Raw genomic sequence first — 16,216 nt, 5'->3', positions numbered from 1 at the left:
AAGACATCATGCATCTATATAAAAAAGAATTATATTGATATGTTTATTTTTGAAAAAGTTATGGCACTTTTAAGTAAAAAAAATTGAAAAAATTTCGAAAATTAGCGATTTTTAAATTCGTAATTTTTTTGGAGGTTTCCCCCATTTACGAGGAACGAGGGAATTTTTTTCAATTTTTGAGGGTAATGTCTTCGACTAGATACAATTTGTGATCTTTTGACGTATCGTTGAAAGAAATCGGTTCGGTGAGCGCTGAGAAAAAGTGGTAACAGAAAAAAAAAAAAAAAAAAAACACATCTTAGTAAAACCAATACCTTCTCAGCTTCGCATCGAAGCTAAAATGTCAAATATTGCTAAGTCTACGCATAAAATAGCTTATTAATTTTTATTAAAATTAGGTATTATAGTCATGATTAATTAATTTGTTATTAAATTTACCACATACACACACAACTGTGAACTGTACATACTATACGAGGACACACAGTGTGGAATTCCCACGATTAACATAATTTAAACGAACGTGGTTATTAATCTTTTTTTTGTATTTAAATCGTATAAATTACAATGATATCGGCATTTCGAGAAATGAAAACTATTTCTATATTATTTAACGATAAAATATGATTATATACTCTCTTTAATAATACGGACCATATTATACAATAACCGATAAATCACCTACTCAAATCAAAATTTCTGTGATGACTAAGGGAGCGAGAGAAGGGCAAGAATCTGTCCTGGGGGGCGACTACCCACTCACACCCCCACTTTGGCGCCGTCCTTGCTAAACATTCTATATAATATTAAATATATACATATTCAATAATATATTATGGGAAAATATAGAAAAACTGAAACAAATATTTATTAAGTATTATTAATAGAATAAAATGATTTAGTTCCAATTCAATTGGGCACAACATATATTTGTAGCTAAGCTAGCATTTATAGCTAAATATTTTAATGATGTAAATACACATATTTTTTTAGGTCAACCCGGTAGTCCTGGTTTTCCAGGGTTAATTGGACCAACAGGACCTCAGGGTGATGTTGGATTAAAGGTATTTATATAAATATTTTTTTGCATTATCTATTTATTTATTTATGTTATGGAAATTTTTTCATTTTAGGGTAATAAAGGACCTCCTGGAGTAAAAGGAGAAAAGGGTAAGTGAACCATAATGATTATTTTAAATTATTAATGTGTATCAAAAAACAAAGTCTTAAATTACTGTATCAATTTTTTAATGTAAATTTTAACGAATCAATGAGAAAATTTAAGTTTTTAATATATCATACATTATATTATAGGAAATATGGGATTAGGGTACGAAGGTCAAAAAGGAGATAAAGGGTTTAAAGGAGAACGAGGACCTCCTGGACCAGATTTATACTATTCATTACCAGGAAATGCATCAGTTGTTGGGCCTCAAGGAGAAAGAGGTGAACCAGGACCTAAGGTAAAAAGTCAAATATTTTTAGTACAAGGTGGGGCACTAAAACGGCCGATTTTCAAAGATAAATTATAAATTATAAAATAAAAAAACGAATAAAAATTAATTATTATTTATTATAATGCAGTACATAATTTGCCATTTATTTTTAAAAAATGATGTCTTCAAGATGATGGCCATCTTTTCTCAAGCACTCTTCTAGCCTATTTCGTATATTTTTCACTACACGATGTATCACTTCCAAAGGTATACTGGTAATTTCTTCTTTAATTTTGTTTTTTAGTTCATCAATATTTCGAGGTTTCTGTGCATAGACTTTACTTTTTAAATACCCCCACAAAAAGAAGTCACATACTGATAAATCCGGTAATCGAGGTGGCCAATAAATATCACCATTTTTGGAAATAATGCGATTTCTAAAAATTTGTTGAATAGCATTTATTGATACTCAGGTTGTGTAGGATATCGCGCCATCTTATTGGAACCAAAAGTTATCATTTTGAGGAAACTTCGTTAGTTCACCGACCAAAAAATTATTGATCATATTGACATAACGATTTGAATTAACAGTTGTTCTTCGTCCATTTTGTCATCATGAAAATACAGGCCAATGATTCCATAATGTGAAATTGCACACCATACAGTTACCCTATCGCTGTGTAAAGGTCGTTGATGAAGTTGGCGAGTATTTTCTTCAGATCAATAACGACAATTTTGCTTATTCACAAAACCATCAAGATGGAAATGTGCTTCATTAGACAACCAAACATTTTGAATAAAATTTTCGTTCTCGTTCATTCGGGTTAGCATTTCTCGACAAAAAGTTATGTGGCTAGAGTGATCTGCAGGTTTTATTTCTTGAACCACCTGCACCTTATACGGGTTAAAGTTTAGGTCCCTGTGTAAAATCCGAAGTAGACTTCTACTAGATAAATTTAACGATAACGCATGTTTTCGTACAGAACGTCTCGGACGCTTTATAAGTACTTTTACAGCAGCGACGTTTTCAGGCGTGCGAATGGTTTTTTGTGTAACAGGTTTCTTTTTTAATGCTGAACTCGTTTCTTCAAAGTTGGTTATCTATATTTTAATAGCCTTAGCCGATGGTACCGAATCATGGCGTTTAAGATTAAAATGAAGACGAAATTCACGCTGTACGGCTACGTAACTGTCATTATTTTTGTAAAACGATTTTATCGCATAGCACGTTGTTTACCACTCCACTGTTCCAAGTTTACTAAATAGCATGTTGTCTTTGAACTAATAATATTTAGTGAGAATTCTTATCTTAATTACTACTGAGAAAATCTATTTTTAAAATCGGCCGTTTCAGCCAACCCTGTATATAGTAATATTTTTTAATAATTACAATTACACTTAAAATTAAATATTAGGGCGATATAGGTCCAAAAGGTCTTCAAGGAGAACCTGGACAAATTGGTGATCCGGGAATTTCAGGTGAATATATTTGTTTTTTTATTTTAATTGAAAATAAACAAATAAAAATATGTGGATAAAATAACTATTTATAATAATATTCGTTAAAATTAGGCGAACCTGGTATTAAAGGAGAAAAAGGTTTACAAGGACCACCCGGAATAAGAGTAAGTTAGAAAAATAACGAGAAATCCCATAGAAGTTCATTTAAATTGTTATAATATTAATACTATAAAATACATTTTTAGGGTCGTGATGGATATCCAGGACCACAAGGACTTGTAGGATTAAAAGGCAATGAAAAATTATTTTATTATGTCAAATAATATGTAATAAAATTATTGTATTATTTACCTAGGTGATAGAGGAAGTGAAGGCTTGCCCGGAATTCCAGGTCGTCCAGGATTAAAAGGGGAACCAGGTTAAATTTAACAAAACATTTATTTGAATTTTTTATACCAGCATATCGATGTACTAAACAGTATTCTAATTTAGGCAGAGATGGTCCAGCAGGTGCAATGGGACTTCGAGGACCACCTGGCCCCCCAGGAGTAAGTCAAAATTTTATTTCCTACTATAAACTTCATTTTGTAACAATTTTATTATATTAAATTTATCCTAAAATTTAGGGTGGAAATGGCAGGCCAGGGCCACCTGGTCCCCAAGGCCCTCGAGGTTATACAGGACCTCCAGGTAATTATTATCAATATTATTGTTATGCTTTTATTATTTTTTATTAGTATAATAATGTTTACTTTCTTTATGAATCGAATAATGAAGAAGCATCATTTGTCATAATCATCAAGTTTTAAAACAACAAATAAAAATTTATGTTTGAGTTAGTGTTACTTTAATTTTATACGTTTCAGTTATATTGTTTCTTAAATTTATAATTTAGTAAGGTTAAAATAAATAATTTCTACCTATATAAAATCTTATAACTTAAATTTGAAGTTGTCTTTAATGGAAATTGCATTAATTAATAGTACAATTTTCCACTAAATTATTTTTTCCCTTTTTATCTAAAATGATTAGTGCGAGATCCTATTTTACTACATTACCTTTAGAAATTCAAAACTAACAATTTCATTTTATAAAAAGTAGTGAATAATTGTTTTTCAAATGACTGAATCAATTTTTTTTTTCATTTTAGGACCTAAAGGTCTAGATGGAGTCGATGGTTTTCCAGGACCACCTGGACCTATTGGTTATCCAGGAGGACCAGGTATGTAAAAAATCATTGTAAAAAATTAATTATAAATTTGTGATTAATAAGATACAAAAAATACTTTAAAATTGTAATATTCAATTAGGAACTCCTGGAGCAATTGGACCCGAAGGAATGCCTGGTGAAAAGGGAACTAAAGGCGAACCAGGTTTAACAGGTAAATAATATCTTATAGCCCAAAACTTGTAGGTCTTAAAATAAAAAAAAGTGTATGTGTATTTGTTGTATTAACATATAAAGGATAAATAATCTTAAAAAAAGTTTAAATGGTTATTAAATCTAGTCATTGATATAATATTTTATTAGATTAATGTTTTAACATATTATTTTATGGACAGATTTAAAAACTATTATTTTTTCATATTTATGTTTTAAAAAATAAATATATTTCTTTATTTTAAATTCCTTTTATATAGGAATCTATTTGATTCCTATGTTTTTGTTATGAACTAGTTATTTTCCTCATTTCTCTGTTATTTTCTATAATTAAGAGACACCAGGAAAACTTAACACAATTTTTTTCAGTTTTTGGTCCCGTATTAATAATATTTTACTTTTAATAATAAAAAGTTGCAGATAGCTTCAAAAACACATAAACTTTAATGTGAAAAATAAATTTTGTTTTAATTATTTAAATTATTTAGTTTATAGATGAAAACATTAAAACTTAATTTTATATAATTTTACCCCGTCAATGAATACAAATTAAAAACTTGGATTAAAATTAAAAGTTACAATTTATATAATAATATGTATGTTTATCAAAAACTCTAACTTTTTTACCTCAAAACTATATTTATGACAAATTACTTTTATTAATAATTTCTAATATATAATTTTGAAAATATGCAAAGGACTCCTTAAAAACTTCATACATTTATTGACATCATTAGATTTTGCCAACTTAAATTCATTGATAAATAATTAATATGTCAATATTTACCCTAGAAAATTTTGTATAGATGGTTCTATTACAGCCACCTAAGTTATTTCAAATATTACTTAAACATTTTTAACATAGTATTATACACATTCTTTTTTAATGATAGTAAGTGACATTAATTGTGTTCATGCAATTTGAAAATTAAAAACTCTAAGTTCGAAGAATAGGTGTGCAAGCTGACCTGTTGATTTAGAGAGGCCTTAGTGGGTATGTGTGCATAGTCTGGTGATGTCTGTAGCAATCATGTTGTTGCATGTGGTTTAGTGTATAAAGAAAGAGGACGTGAAAGAGGCGTTGACTTCTATTGTCTCGACCAATAAGGATGCCAATCCTACCGGTTCAGTTGTAGACCGGCTGTATGGAAATGGCAAAGGGCGACACGCACGATGAGTAGTTCCTATTAGGATTGCTTAACCGATGACCGGGCTAACACGACTCCACGTGGGATGTAACTCATGCAGGGCCCAGTCTTGAAGAACAAGAGACTACGCTGCTATAGGTGCCTTGAACGAGAACATGTACAAGATGGCTTGTAGGGGTCCTGACCGGACAGGTGCGTGCTTCACATGCAGAGGAGTGGGCCACCAAGCCAAGGACTATCCTGGAAAGTTAAGAGGGCCTGAGAAGCGGTGATCAGGTCTCTTAGATATTTGTGTTTTGTGTTTGTTTGTTATGAGTTATTTTCCAATCCATAGCAAAGTCATACCACCGCGTCAAAGTGGTGTGACCTGGTCAACGGATCCCACTCTGGGATCCGGTTAACGTGGCAGGCTATTTCGTGTTTTGATTCAGCTCTTGATTAATTTTGAGTTGAGTCACAACATGGCGGTGTAAGTTTTATTGTGACGTTGGTTCCCTGAAGTAATGCCTCAGGGTATTTCTAGGGCGGCCAACAATTAGTCGACCGTGGAAAAAAAAAGCATTAGAATAAAAATGTTCTATATCTTGTTGATATAATATATAAAGTCTATAGATTTTCACTCTTCTAGAGATAACTTTCAAAAGTTATCTCTAAAATTGCATTATAATTTTTTGTGAAATACATAAATAAACGAAAAAATATTCATTTAAAATAAATCATTCTATTTTTATATATGTATGAGTTATTTAATTTTTAAATATATTATTAAAAATATATATTTGAATTATTATAGGTATGCCTGGTGCAACTGGTCCAAGAGGTAAATATTATTACTCTTCCCAAAAATTTTAAATACAACATGTTTAAAATGAATATTATATTATAATAATACAATTTTAAAAAATAGGCTATATTGGAATTCAAGGACCGCCAGGGCCTCAAGGTTTTCCGGGAGAAAAAGGAGCATCTATAATGGTAATATTGAATAATTTAATTCAGGAGTGGACTTGTCACAATTTTTATATTTAATATTAAAAACATCTAAAATATGTTTACAAGTATTAATCAATAATAATTGGGATAAAATTTTGAGTTATTATAGAATTTAAAAAGTATACTTACTTTATGTGCTCAATCCATCTCCAATTGCAATTTAAACAAAATTTCAGTGATATTATATTATATTTATATAAATTTTAGGGACCTAAAGGATTTGATGGTATTAATGGTAAAGATGGCGATAAAGGAGCAAAAGGAGAGCGAGGTTATCCTGGAGAACGCGGATCACCAGGTACAATATTTTTATTTTAAAGAAAATAAACTTATTATAAATAACATTTTATGAATTTTAGGGGATTCGCCAACAGGCATTGTAGGACCACAAGGTGTTATGGGACCACCGGGTGATAAAGGAGCGGATGGTCTTCCTGGAATACCGGGTGTCCCAGGTGAAAATGCTTGATATTAAAATTTTAACTAAATAATTCTAAACAATAATATTATAAAGGTCGTGATGGACTGAAGGGAGATATTGGAGGACGTTGTATTGGATGTCGCCCAGGAGACAAAGGATCTAAAGGAGAAGCTGGTTTATATGGAAATCCTGGATTAATGGTAAATAAATGTTATAACTGTTTTGAAATTTTAATAAAATCAATGATATTTGTTAAAAAAAACTTTTTCAGAGTAAAATTACTTAGATTTAATTTTTTACAAAAAATATATTATATACAAAGTGATCAGTTTATCATAATTCACTCAATGATTTGAAAATAAATACAATAATGGGAAAAAAAAATTTTGATTGCAATTAGTTACATATAATTCATGATTTATGAGCTAATAATTATTTTTTAGGATCATCCCTTATAACTTATAGTGCAGCTAGGAAATAACTACTGATAAAATAGCTGCACCCATTTCTCACTTTCAGTCATTACTTTAAGTTATTAATAACTTCTGAAATACTCATCTAAAACATGTTATCGATCAGTCATTTTCTTAATTAATCATTGTCTACTATATTAGCTAGTTAATTATGCACGTTACCATTCGAAAAATAAAGTTGATACCATTATAAGTTGTGAAGGATGATTCTAAAAACTAATTATTAGCTGATAAAATAAGAAATATATGTAACTACAAAAGGCAAAATTTTTTTTCAATGCTGTATTTATTTTGAAAGTAAATTAGTAGGATTTACGATAAGCCAATCACTCTGTATTAAGTAGAATTTTAACATTTTAATAGGGCCCTCGCGGATCTCCTGGTGAAAGAGGATTCCCTGGTGAACCAGGAGCAGATGGTTTAAATGGCCCACCTGGTGAAATTGGTGAACCGGTAAAATTATATTATTTAGAAATATAATTAAATTGAATAAACCATCATTTCATATATTAGGGTAAAGATGGAACTCCTGGTGATCAAGGAATACCCGGTGAAAAAGGAGAACCTGCTATGGTGCCCTCTAACTTGGTAACTAATATGAAAGGAGATACTGGTCCAAGAGGTGACCGCGGAAGGTAACAGAATTTTTAATTCATTAATTACAATTAATTATGTGATAGTTAAATTTGAGAGATGGTTTAAACTAACAGAATATTACATGTTTAATAGAAACATGTAATAATTGATTATTTGAGAAACGAATAAGTCCAAAACACGATTTAGTAAAATCAGCAAAAAATAGTTTAATTATAATTTTTGAATACTGTTTAAATCCTATAAATCAAAGTAAAGTTTTTAAAATGCATATAATTTATTCTTTGACATTGTGGTGTCATTTCTTAAACTGTGATTTGTTATATTGATTGTTTAATTTAGATAAATACGTCTATAATATTATATATTATAAGTTTTTTTATAAGTTTATTCTATAAATAATTGTGCTATATCTATTTATCATCAACATACATTATAAAAGCAAGACACATATAAAGAAAATTAAAGCAAATCTCTATCCAAATATATTACATAAAAGTTTTATGATATTGAAGTTTATTTCCAAGGTGTAATTATAATAAAACTAGAGGAACACAAATACCTTCAATATTTAGCCGATAAACTTTTCTTATTCAAAATAATACCAAAAAAGTGATTACCAAAAAAAGTAAAGAATCATTATAAATATGTTTTGTTTTCTATCCTCTCTCATTTTTATTTTCTATTTCCTTTTTGTCTTTAATCCTTAAATTACCATCATAGGGTACCTTAACTGGTATTGGGTGTGACTAGCCTGCGGACCCTAGTCAAAAGTGTAGGCAAAATGATGCACCTAGCGTCCTATACAATATGTATTGCCATTAGCCTCAACATTATTCTAAGTAGTTCAGTTATTTTGATCTCCAGATTGACGTTTAGCGCAGGTCTAATGACCCTGTCTAGTAAAAATCAATTGATCAACAACTAATGAACATGCCTCGAATACATTGAGCTTTAAAGAATGAAACTGGAGATTGGAAAATCAGTCTACTTTTTGGAACATTTAAACGTAACACTCTTTTTAAACCTAAAGTGGCTCAAAACTTGTTAAGGAATTAAAAAAGTATTAAGTTATAAATAGTGATCCTACAAGTAATTATATAGAATGATACTGAAACATTAGATATTCAAGAAACAATATTATTCTATTGTAAATTTAATAAATAATGTCAATTTTGAACGGCTCTTACGATCCACAAAAGATTAATTACAAATATAAGAGAGTAAAATATATTAATCCAAGAATCTTATCATTGACAGTGAAAACACATTTTTTGGACATTACATTTACGATAATTATCACCTTTACCATTTACGTGATAGTAACAACGAGCATGCGCTTTCCAAAAATAAACCTCAAGAAGAGAAGGACAATTTCTATAATTACGTAGTTTTAATCTTCTTCTCTTCTTCTTCTTTCTTGCCTTAATCCCAATTACTTGGGGTCGACCACCTTTTTCCTAAACTTCCACTTGACACAATCTACCGCATCATCTACGCTCACATCAGCTGAATACGTTTGCATTCAATAGCATCCGTCCATATTTTTTTTGGTCTTCTTCTACCTCTTCTTCCTTCAACTTTCATTTCTATAACTGTTCTTACGACTTCCGATTCTTCTCTCCGCATAACATGACCAAATCATCTAAGTCTATTTTCTCTCATCTTATCCATTGTTGACGCTACACCTGCACTCCCTCTTATATGCTCATTTCTTATCCTATGTTTTCTAGTCACTCCACTCTCTAATTACATCCTCGCCTATTGTCACTGGTCTCCTTATTTCACCTACCACGTGTTCTTCTTTATCAAACTCGTACTCTATATACTCTGTCTTACTCTTAATTATTCTTAAACCCTTTTCTTCAAGAGCTAATCTTCACATCTCAAGCCTTTGATTAATTTCCCCTCTATACTCCCTCTTATACGTTCTTTCCATATCCTATTTTCTCTAGTCACTCCACTCATCCATATAAGCATTCTCATTTTTGCTACGCTCATTCTCTGCTCTATTTTCTTATCAATAGACCAACACTCTGAACCATACATCATAGCTGACCTCGCTACAATCTTGTAGTATTTACCTATCAGCCTCATTGGAATTCTTTTATCGCATAAGACGGCAGACGCTTCTCTACACATTAACGACCCGCACTTAATTCTGTGTCTTACATCCTCGTCAATACTACTGCTCTTTTGCCTAACTGACTCTAAATACTTAAACCTCTCCAATCATATCCTCGCCTATTATCACTAACCTCCTCATTTCACCTACCTTGTGTTCTCTTTTGTCAAACTCGTACTCTATATACTCTGTCTTACTCCTATTTATTTTTAAACCCTTTTCTTCAAGAGCTGATCTCCACACCTCTAACCTTTGATTAATTTCCTCCCTTTTTCTCCTAAGGAGTCAAACTACTATTATTTTAAAATTTGCGGACGATATGTTATTATAAGTGGAAATTGTAGAAGACCCATAAAATACCCTAGTAACAATATATAGAATACCACAGAATATACAATGCAATTGAACAAAATAAAATATAAGTAATGATATGCAGTAAAATTAATTTTTTCCGAATCAACATAAAAATAGACAATAAACAAATAACACATGTACAACATTTCATATAACTAGGAAGTAATAATATTACTTCCTATATTATATTATATATTTAATATACTATAGTAAAAGATGGCAACAGCAATCATTTTGTTAATAAAATATCCTTATTTTTTAAATACTTATTATTGAGAAATTATCGTTTCCCCCAAACTGATTTTCTACATTTCTATTTACTAAAAAAATTTGAGAACCATTTAGCTTTATCTAATTTTTATTATTTAGCTTTATGGGTCACTACGAGCCAGTGGCGGTTTTAGCGTATGGGTAGGGTAGGCGGCTGCTTGTACCAAAGTTTTTGTCATATATTTGTTAAAAAGTTCATTGCTACGCTCATGTCTGTATTTCATATATTTGCGTGGAGTATTAATATTGATAAGCAAAAAAAAATGTAATTTTTTTTCCATCACCATATCCAATGAGATTCGCTCCTAAGAATTCTTACTCCCCTTAACCACACCCTAAATACAGCCCAAGTCATGTTGTTTTGAATAATTACTTTTTTTTATAATATAATATACTTTTAAAAATAAATATGACGTTTTAAAAAAGTTAAATAAATTATAATAGATAAGTCTTAAGTTTATATATATATATATATTTGTAATAAGTTTTAAAATATAGTTTTTAATTAATTTTATCAAGCTCATTCACGTGAATAGTACCTTTGCATAATTTTACAAAACAACACTAACGTGTATTACTCGTTTGTATTGCTTTATGTATAAACGAAACTTAAAATTTTTCAATAAAATCATTTGTTGGTCCCGCTTACTTCTGATATATTCAAATGACATTTTAATTTAAAAAATAACCGTTTTAGTGTAGACTATGTCCACCAATTATTAGTTTGGCCATAGCCTTTTTACAAATGTTTGAGTTTTGATCGTCCAAGACCATTTTATTCTGTATTGGGTAATGTAATTAGTATTAAATCTACGTAATCGTAGATACGATCTTATCTGTGGTGAAGAGCTAAGAATACTCCAAGGCCCCTCTACCAGTTGTAAGAGGCGACTAATGAGCTTGTGTCAGGTCTACAGTCAGCATAAAAATTATTGTCAACAAATTATAAGGAATCCTGAACAAAATTTAGGCGGATTTTCCCGGATGTACGCAGGGACAACAGAGAGTAATTAAAAATGGAGAAGGAATAAGAAATAAAGTGTTTGATACCAGTCCGACAACTTGTGCGATAGCTGTTTCACTAGTTATGTATACAGGTCTACCCCAACGCTTGTAGTGTCAACGGTGTAGGGACATCACCACTTAACTCTAGGCTGGACTCGTGTATGAGGGAGAAAGATAGATACAAAGTAAGAATAGGTACTTGGAATGTTGGAACATTAACTTGTAGAAGTAAAGAATTAGTAGAAGTATTGATGTGGAGAAAAGTTGACATATGTTGTGTGCAGAAAACTATGTGGAAAGGACAGAAATCAAGGAAAATAGGTGAGGGTTATAAAATAATATACTCAGGAAAGTATAGTTCAAAGAATAAAGGGATAATAATGGTCGAGGAAATGAAAAGTAAAGTAGTAGAAGTGGCTAGGAAAGTGATAGGATTATAGTCATGAAATTGATATTCGATTATTATTGATATAAAAAGTGCTGAATGTAATAAGTGCCTATACACCAAAAGTAGGATGTGATGAAATAGACAAGGAAGTGTTTTAGTGAGAGATAGATGAGGTGATGCAAGGAAACAAAGAAACCTGTTGGTGGGATGAGGACGTTCAAAATATCATAGAAAGCAAGAAAAATCAATTCAAAGTATAGCAAAAAGAGCAAAAGGAGAGAAGATTGGATGGAGTATAAACGCTTACGCAAAGAAGCCAAGTGTCCAGTAAGTAAGGCGAAGTTAAAGAGGTATAATGAGTTTTATGATAGGCTAAAAACAAAGGAAGACGAGAAAAAAATCTATAGACTATATGGTGCATGTTGTTTGCTGACGATATAGTGTTAATAGGAGAAAATAGGAGGGAAATTAATCAAAGGCTTGAGATGTGAAGATTAGCTCTTGAAGAAAAGGGTTTAAGAATAATTAAGAGTAAGACAGAGTATATAGAGTACGAGTTTGATAAAGAAGAACACGTGGTAGGTGAAATAAGGAGACCAGTGACAATAGGCGAGGATGTAATTAGAGAGTGGAGTGACTAGAAAACATAGGATAAGAAATGAGCATATAAGAGGGAGTGCAGGTGTAGCGTCAACAATGGATAAGATGAGAGAAAATAGACTTAGATGATTTGGTCATGTTATGCGGAGAGAAGAATCGGAAGTCGTAAGAACAGTTATAGAAATGAAAGTTGAAGGAAGAAGAGGTAGAAGAAGACCAAAAAAAAGATGGACGGATGCTATTGAATGCGNGAAGTCGTAAGAACAGTTATAGAAATGAAAGTTGAAGGAAGAAGAGGTAGAAGAAGACCAAAAAAAATATGGACGGATGCTATTGAATGCAAACGTATTCAGCTGATGTGAGCGTAGATGATGCGGTAGATTGTGTCAAGTGGAAGTTTAGGAAAAAGGTGGTCGACCCCAAGTAATTGGGATTAAGGCAAGAAAGAAGAAGAAGAGAAGAAGATTAAAACTACGTTTTAATTACATTGGTGACAGGATGCATTCTTATTCCACTTTTTTTTTTATTTTTACTTCCTTCTTGTTAATCTTCATTAAAATTGTTTAGCTTTTACGCATATTGTAAATAGGGAGATAGATAGTTCTATCTATTCAACTATAGATCTTCTATAGTTGTATTTAAAACCTACTTTTTTTAGAATTTTAAATAATTCATTCCATTGTACATTGTTAAAATTTTTCTAAATCTATAAACCTGAATCCTAATTTTTTGTTACCTAAATTTGCATTTACTAATGAAGAATTTAGTCTTATTTGTCATTTTTTTCTATCTTTCTATTTCCAGGACTTGTCCATTAAGTTAATATGTATAAAGAGTTTCAAGGTACTAATNTATATATATATATATATATATATAAGGTATATTATACCTTAATATATATATATATAGGTATATATAAATCCTTATAATTTATTATTCGATAACAATTATAATGATAGACCTTAATAAATATTATTTCAGTGATGGATTACCAGGATTATCCGGATCTCGTGGTCCTGTAGGTCCACAAGGAATAGAAGGAAATCCAGGGTTACCTGGTGAAAAAGTAAGTATTAAATGTAAATAAAATTAAAGTTTATATTGAAAACTTGTATTAGTTTTGTTATTAAAATTAATAAACTATAAACTTGTTAATTTACATTAGGGAGATAAAGGTTTCCCAGGCCACGAAGGTATTCCAGGTTAGTATTAAAAAATAATTACATTTTTACAATCACCTCTTATGTTATATTAATAGTATATAATGAAAAATAGGCCAACCTGGTAACCCAGGCGCAAAGGGTGAAAAGGGTGTTAGTATCAAAGGTGAACAAGGATATTTGGGTAGACCAGGGTAAGCATAAAATTAATTAATTATGAAATATACTCAACACATTATACAAATTAAAAAATAATTAAATATACCAACAACTATTCTTCTAGTATAAAAGGAGAAAAAGGAGAGCCAGGATTTTATGGAGAAAAAGGAGAACCAGGTACTGAATTTTAAAGAAATATATAATTTATACATGAATAAAAAATAATCAATTTGAATATTAAAAATAAGTTTAAAGATTATCATTTTTATATATCAAATTTATAGTAATTTAAAATAACAGTACTATTTATTTATTAATTTTTTATACAAACACTTAGCTTAAAATTATGTGTCGTAACACTTTTATTTATTCATTAAAATGGAGTTTAGAAGTTATATAACAATTATTTCAAAAATTGCATTGAATTTTATAATTAATATATTAATAATTTATAATTCTAGGTCGTTGTGAGGTAATGGATCTAATCAAAGGAATAAAAGGTGAACCAGGGAATCAAGGACAAAAAGGAGAACCTGGTACACCAGGAGCTGAAGGTAAATAATATTTAGAGACATAATATATTTTTTTAAATAATAATTCTAATTTAAATTTCATAGGTTTCCCTGGAGAAAAAGGATTAATTGGACCACCTGTAAGTACCAATTCGCATTATTTTATAATGTACCGCACACACATACACACTTAACATTAAACTTTAAATTTTAATCAAATTTCAAGTTTTCTACTAAAATTACAATTTTTTTCCTTTTGTCAGGGACCCACCGGTACACCAGGCCCTAGAGGAATTCCAGGTAATAAACTCAATAATATGAAAAATAATAAAAAATCTAGTATAAGATTTTTTTAGTCTATAATATTCTTATTTAAAAACTGTTTTTAGGTCCAGTCGGTCCTAGAGGACTTCCGGGACCTCGCGGTGAAAAAGGAAATACAGGTTCAATGGGTTGGTATCTTTTTATAAATTATTTTTACCTAATAAATATCATTTTTGCACGTTAAAAAACTAACATATAATATGTATTTTAAGGCAACCTTTAAGAGAGGTAACGGATGTTAATAAACCCGTGAGAATCATATTAAACTTGATTTTTTATTGTATTTAAGTTCAATTCAAATATATCATTTTTATACTATAATTTCAAGCTTGATTTCTCAATTATTTTGTAATCTATAAATTATGTATAAAAAATATATATGAAATTTATTTGATATAAGCATTAAATTCCTTTGAAGGAGACTAAAATATTATTTAATATAAATTATAAATAAATCAAGTTAATTTTCTAAAATGGAAAATTCATATAATGAGTTATCTCAACTGAGAATGAAAGCTTGTAAGCTAAAAGATAGTGAAAACAATTTGAGATCAATTACATAAAATGCATTTGTTTGTTTTTGGCTATAAACGTGTTATATTTAAATGACGTGTTAAATATATCAGAATTTGGACAGTTAACCAATTACATAAAAAAATGTTAACAGGTTTCCCTGGAGAACCAGGATTTGGAGGAGAAAAGGGATCACCAGGAATGCCAGGATTTAAGGGTAAACTAGTTTATAATAAATATTCAAAAAAAAATTTAATCAATTATTAAAATTTGAATTTTTAGTAGTTTAAATTTTATAATGTAAAAACAAAATACTTATAAAAAATATCATTACGAATTTAGGTGGCAAAGGAGAACCTGGAATATCAGTCATAGGACCTAAAGGATTAACGGGGCCTGAAGGAGAAAAGGGAGAAAAAGGTATTTTTTATCAGAATTTTTACTAAAAATATGGAATTAATCTTTTAATGTAATATTTAAGGTTTACAAGGACCATATGGAAGACCAGGGGCACCAGGAGAACCAGGTATACATACATACTAATATATAGATAGATATACTTGCATTTATATACAGAATAATCCAAAGTGCTCTATTGAATATATATTGGATTTATTATTAGTAAAGCATGGAAATATATGTATTTCTAAATTGTGTTAAGTTATTTCGAATACACCAGAGATGGCGAACCTATGACACGCGTGTCACAGAGTGACACGCGCATACTATTATAGTGACACACGGATCTATGTAAAAGTTTGTCATCAAAAACCACTGGTCGTAGGACATAGACTAAAATAAATTGAGATTACAAAAATGAAATATTAAATTTATGGTATTATACCTACACGCATTGAATTGAATATCTACACTGCTCAAACTATTAATTTTATTACTTT

General features: G+C 30.1%; 1 protein-coding gene across 1 annotated transcript in view; it reads left to right on the top strand.

Annotated features, from left to right (window-relative positions):
• LOC126898485 (collagen alpha-1(IV) chain-like) overlaps positions 1–16,216 on the top strand; it is a 43,203-nt gene that overhangs the window by 13,271 nt on the left and 13,716 nt on the right. The window contains exons 10-38 of the mRNA XM_050672537.1: positions 994–1,064; positions 1,134–1,170; positions 1,315–1,463; positions 2,852–2,915; positions 3,009–3,061; positions 3,143–3,188; positions 3,253–3,315; positions 3,390–3,445; positions 3,524–3,587; positions 4,048–4,119; positions 4,208–4,279; positions 6,220–6,246; positions 6,334–6,401; positions 6,627–6,717; positions 6,779–6,874; positions 6,934–7,040; positions 7,677–7,766; positions 7,827–7,948; positions 13,631–13,715; positions 13,815–13,851; positions 13,925–14,003; positions 14,093–14,145; positions 14,430–14,522; positions 14,586–14,620; positions 14,744–14,780; positions 14,870–14,932; positions 15,472–15,534; positions 15,660–15,737; positions 15,799–15,843. Of these exons, the coding sequence (XP_050528494.1) occupies positions 994–1,064; positions 1,134–1,170; positions 1,315–1,463; positions 2,852–2,915; positions 3,009–3,061; positions 3,143–3,188; positions 3,253–3,315; positions 3,390–3,445; positions 3,524–3,587; positions 4,048–4,119; positions 4,208–4,279; positions 6,220–6,246; positions 6,334–6,401; positions 6,627–6,717; positions 6,779–6,874; positions 6,934–7,040; positions 7,677–7,766; positions 7,827–7,948; positions 13,631–13,715; positions 13,815–13,851; positions 13,925–14,003; positions 14,093–14,145; positions 14,430–14,522; positions 14,586–14,620; positions 14,744–14,780; positions 14,870–14,932; positions 15,472–15,534; positions 15,660–15,737; positions 15,799–15,843 (2,016 nt within the window). The remainder of the gene's footprint in view (positions 1–993; positions 1,065–1,133; positions 1,171–1,314; positions 1,464–2,851; positions 2,916–3,008; positions 3,062–3,142; positions 3,189–3,252; positions 3,316–3,389; positions 3,446–3,523; positions 3,588–4,047; positions 4,120–4,207; positions 4,280–6,219; positions 6,247–6,333; positions 6,402–6,626; positions 6,718–6,778; positions 6,875–6,933; positions 7,041–7,676; positions 7,767–7,826; positions 7,949–13,630; positions 13,716–13,814; positions 13,852–13,924; positions 14,004–14,092; positions 14,146–14,429; positions 14,523–14,585; positions 14,621–14,743; positions 14,781–14,869; positions 14,933–15,471; positions 15,535–15,659; positions 15,738–15,798; positions 15,844–16,216) is intronic.

The sequence above is a fragment of the Daktulosphaira vitifoliae genome, unplaced genomic scaffold (assembly GCF_025091365.1).
Source record: "Daktulosphaira vitifoliae isolate Bord-2020 unplaced genomic scaffold, ASM2509136v1 Scaffold_2, whole genome shotgun sequence".
Lineage (NCBI taxonomy): Eukaryota > Metazoa > Arthropoda > Insecta > Hemiptera > Phylloxeridae > Daktulosphaira > Daktulosphaira vitifoliae.
The sequence above is the reverse complement of the archived record's forward strand: the minus strand, read 5'-3'. Positions and strand labels throughout refer to the sequence as shown.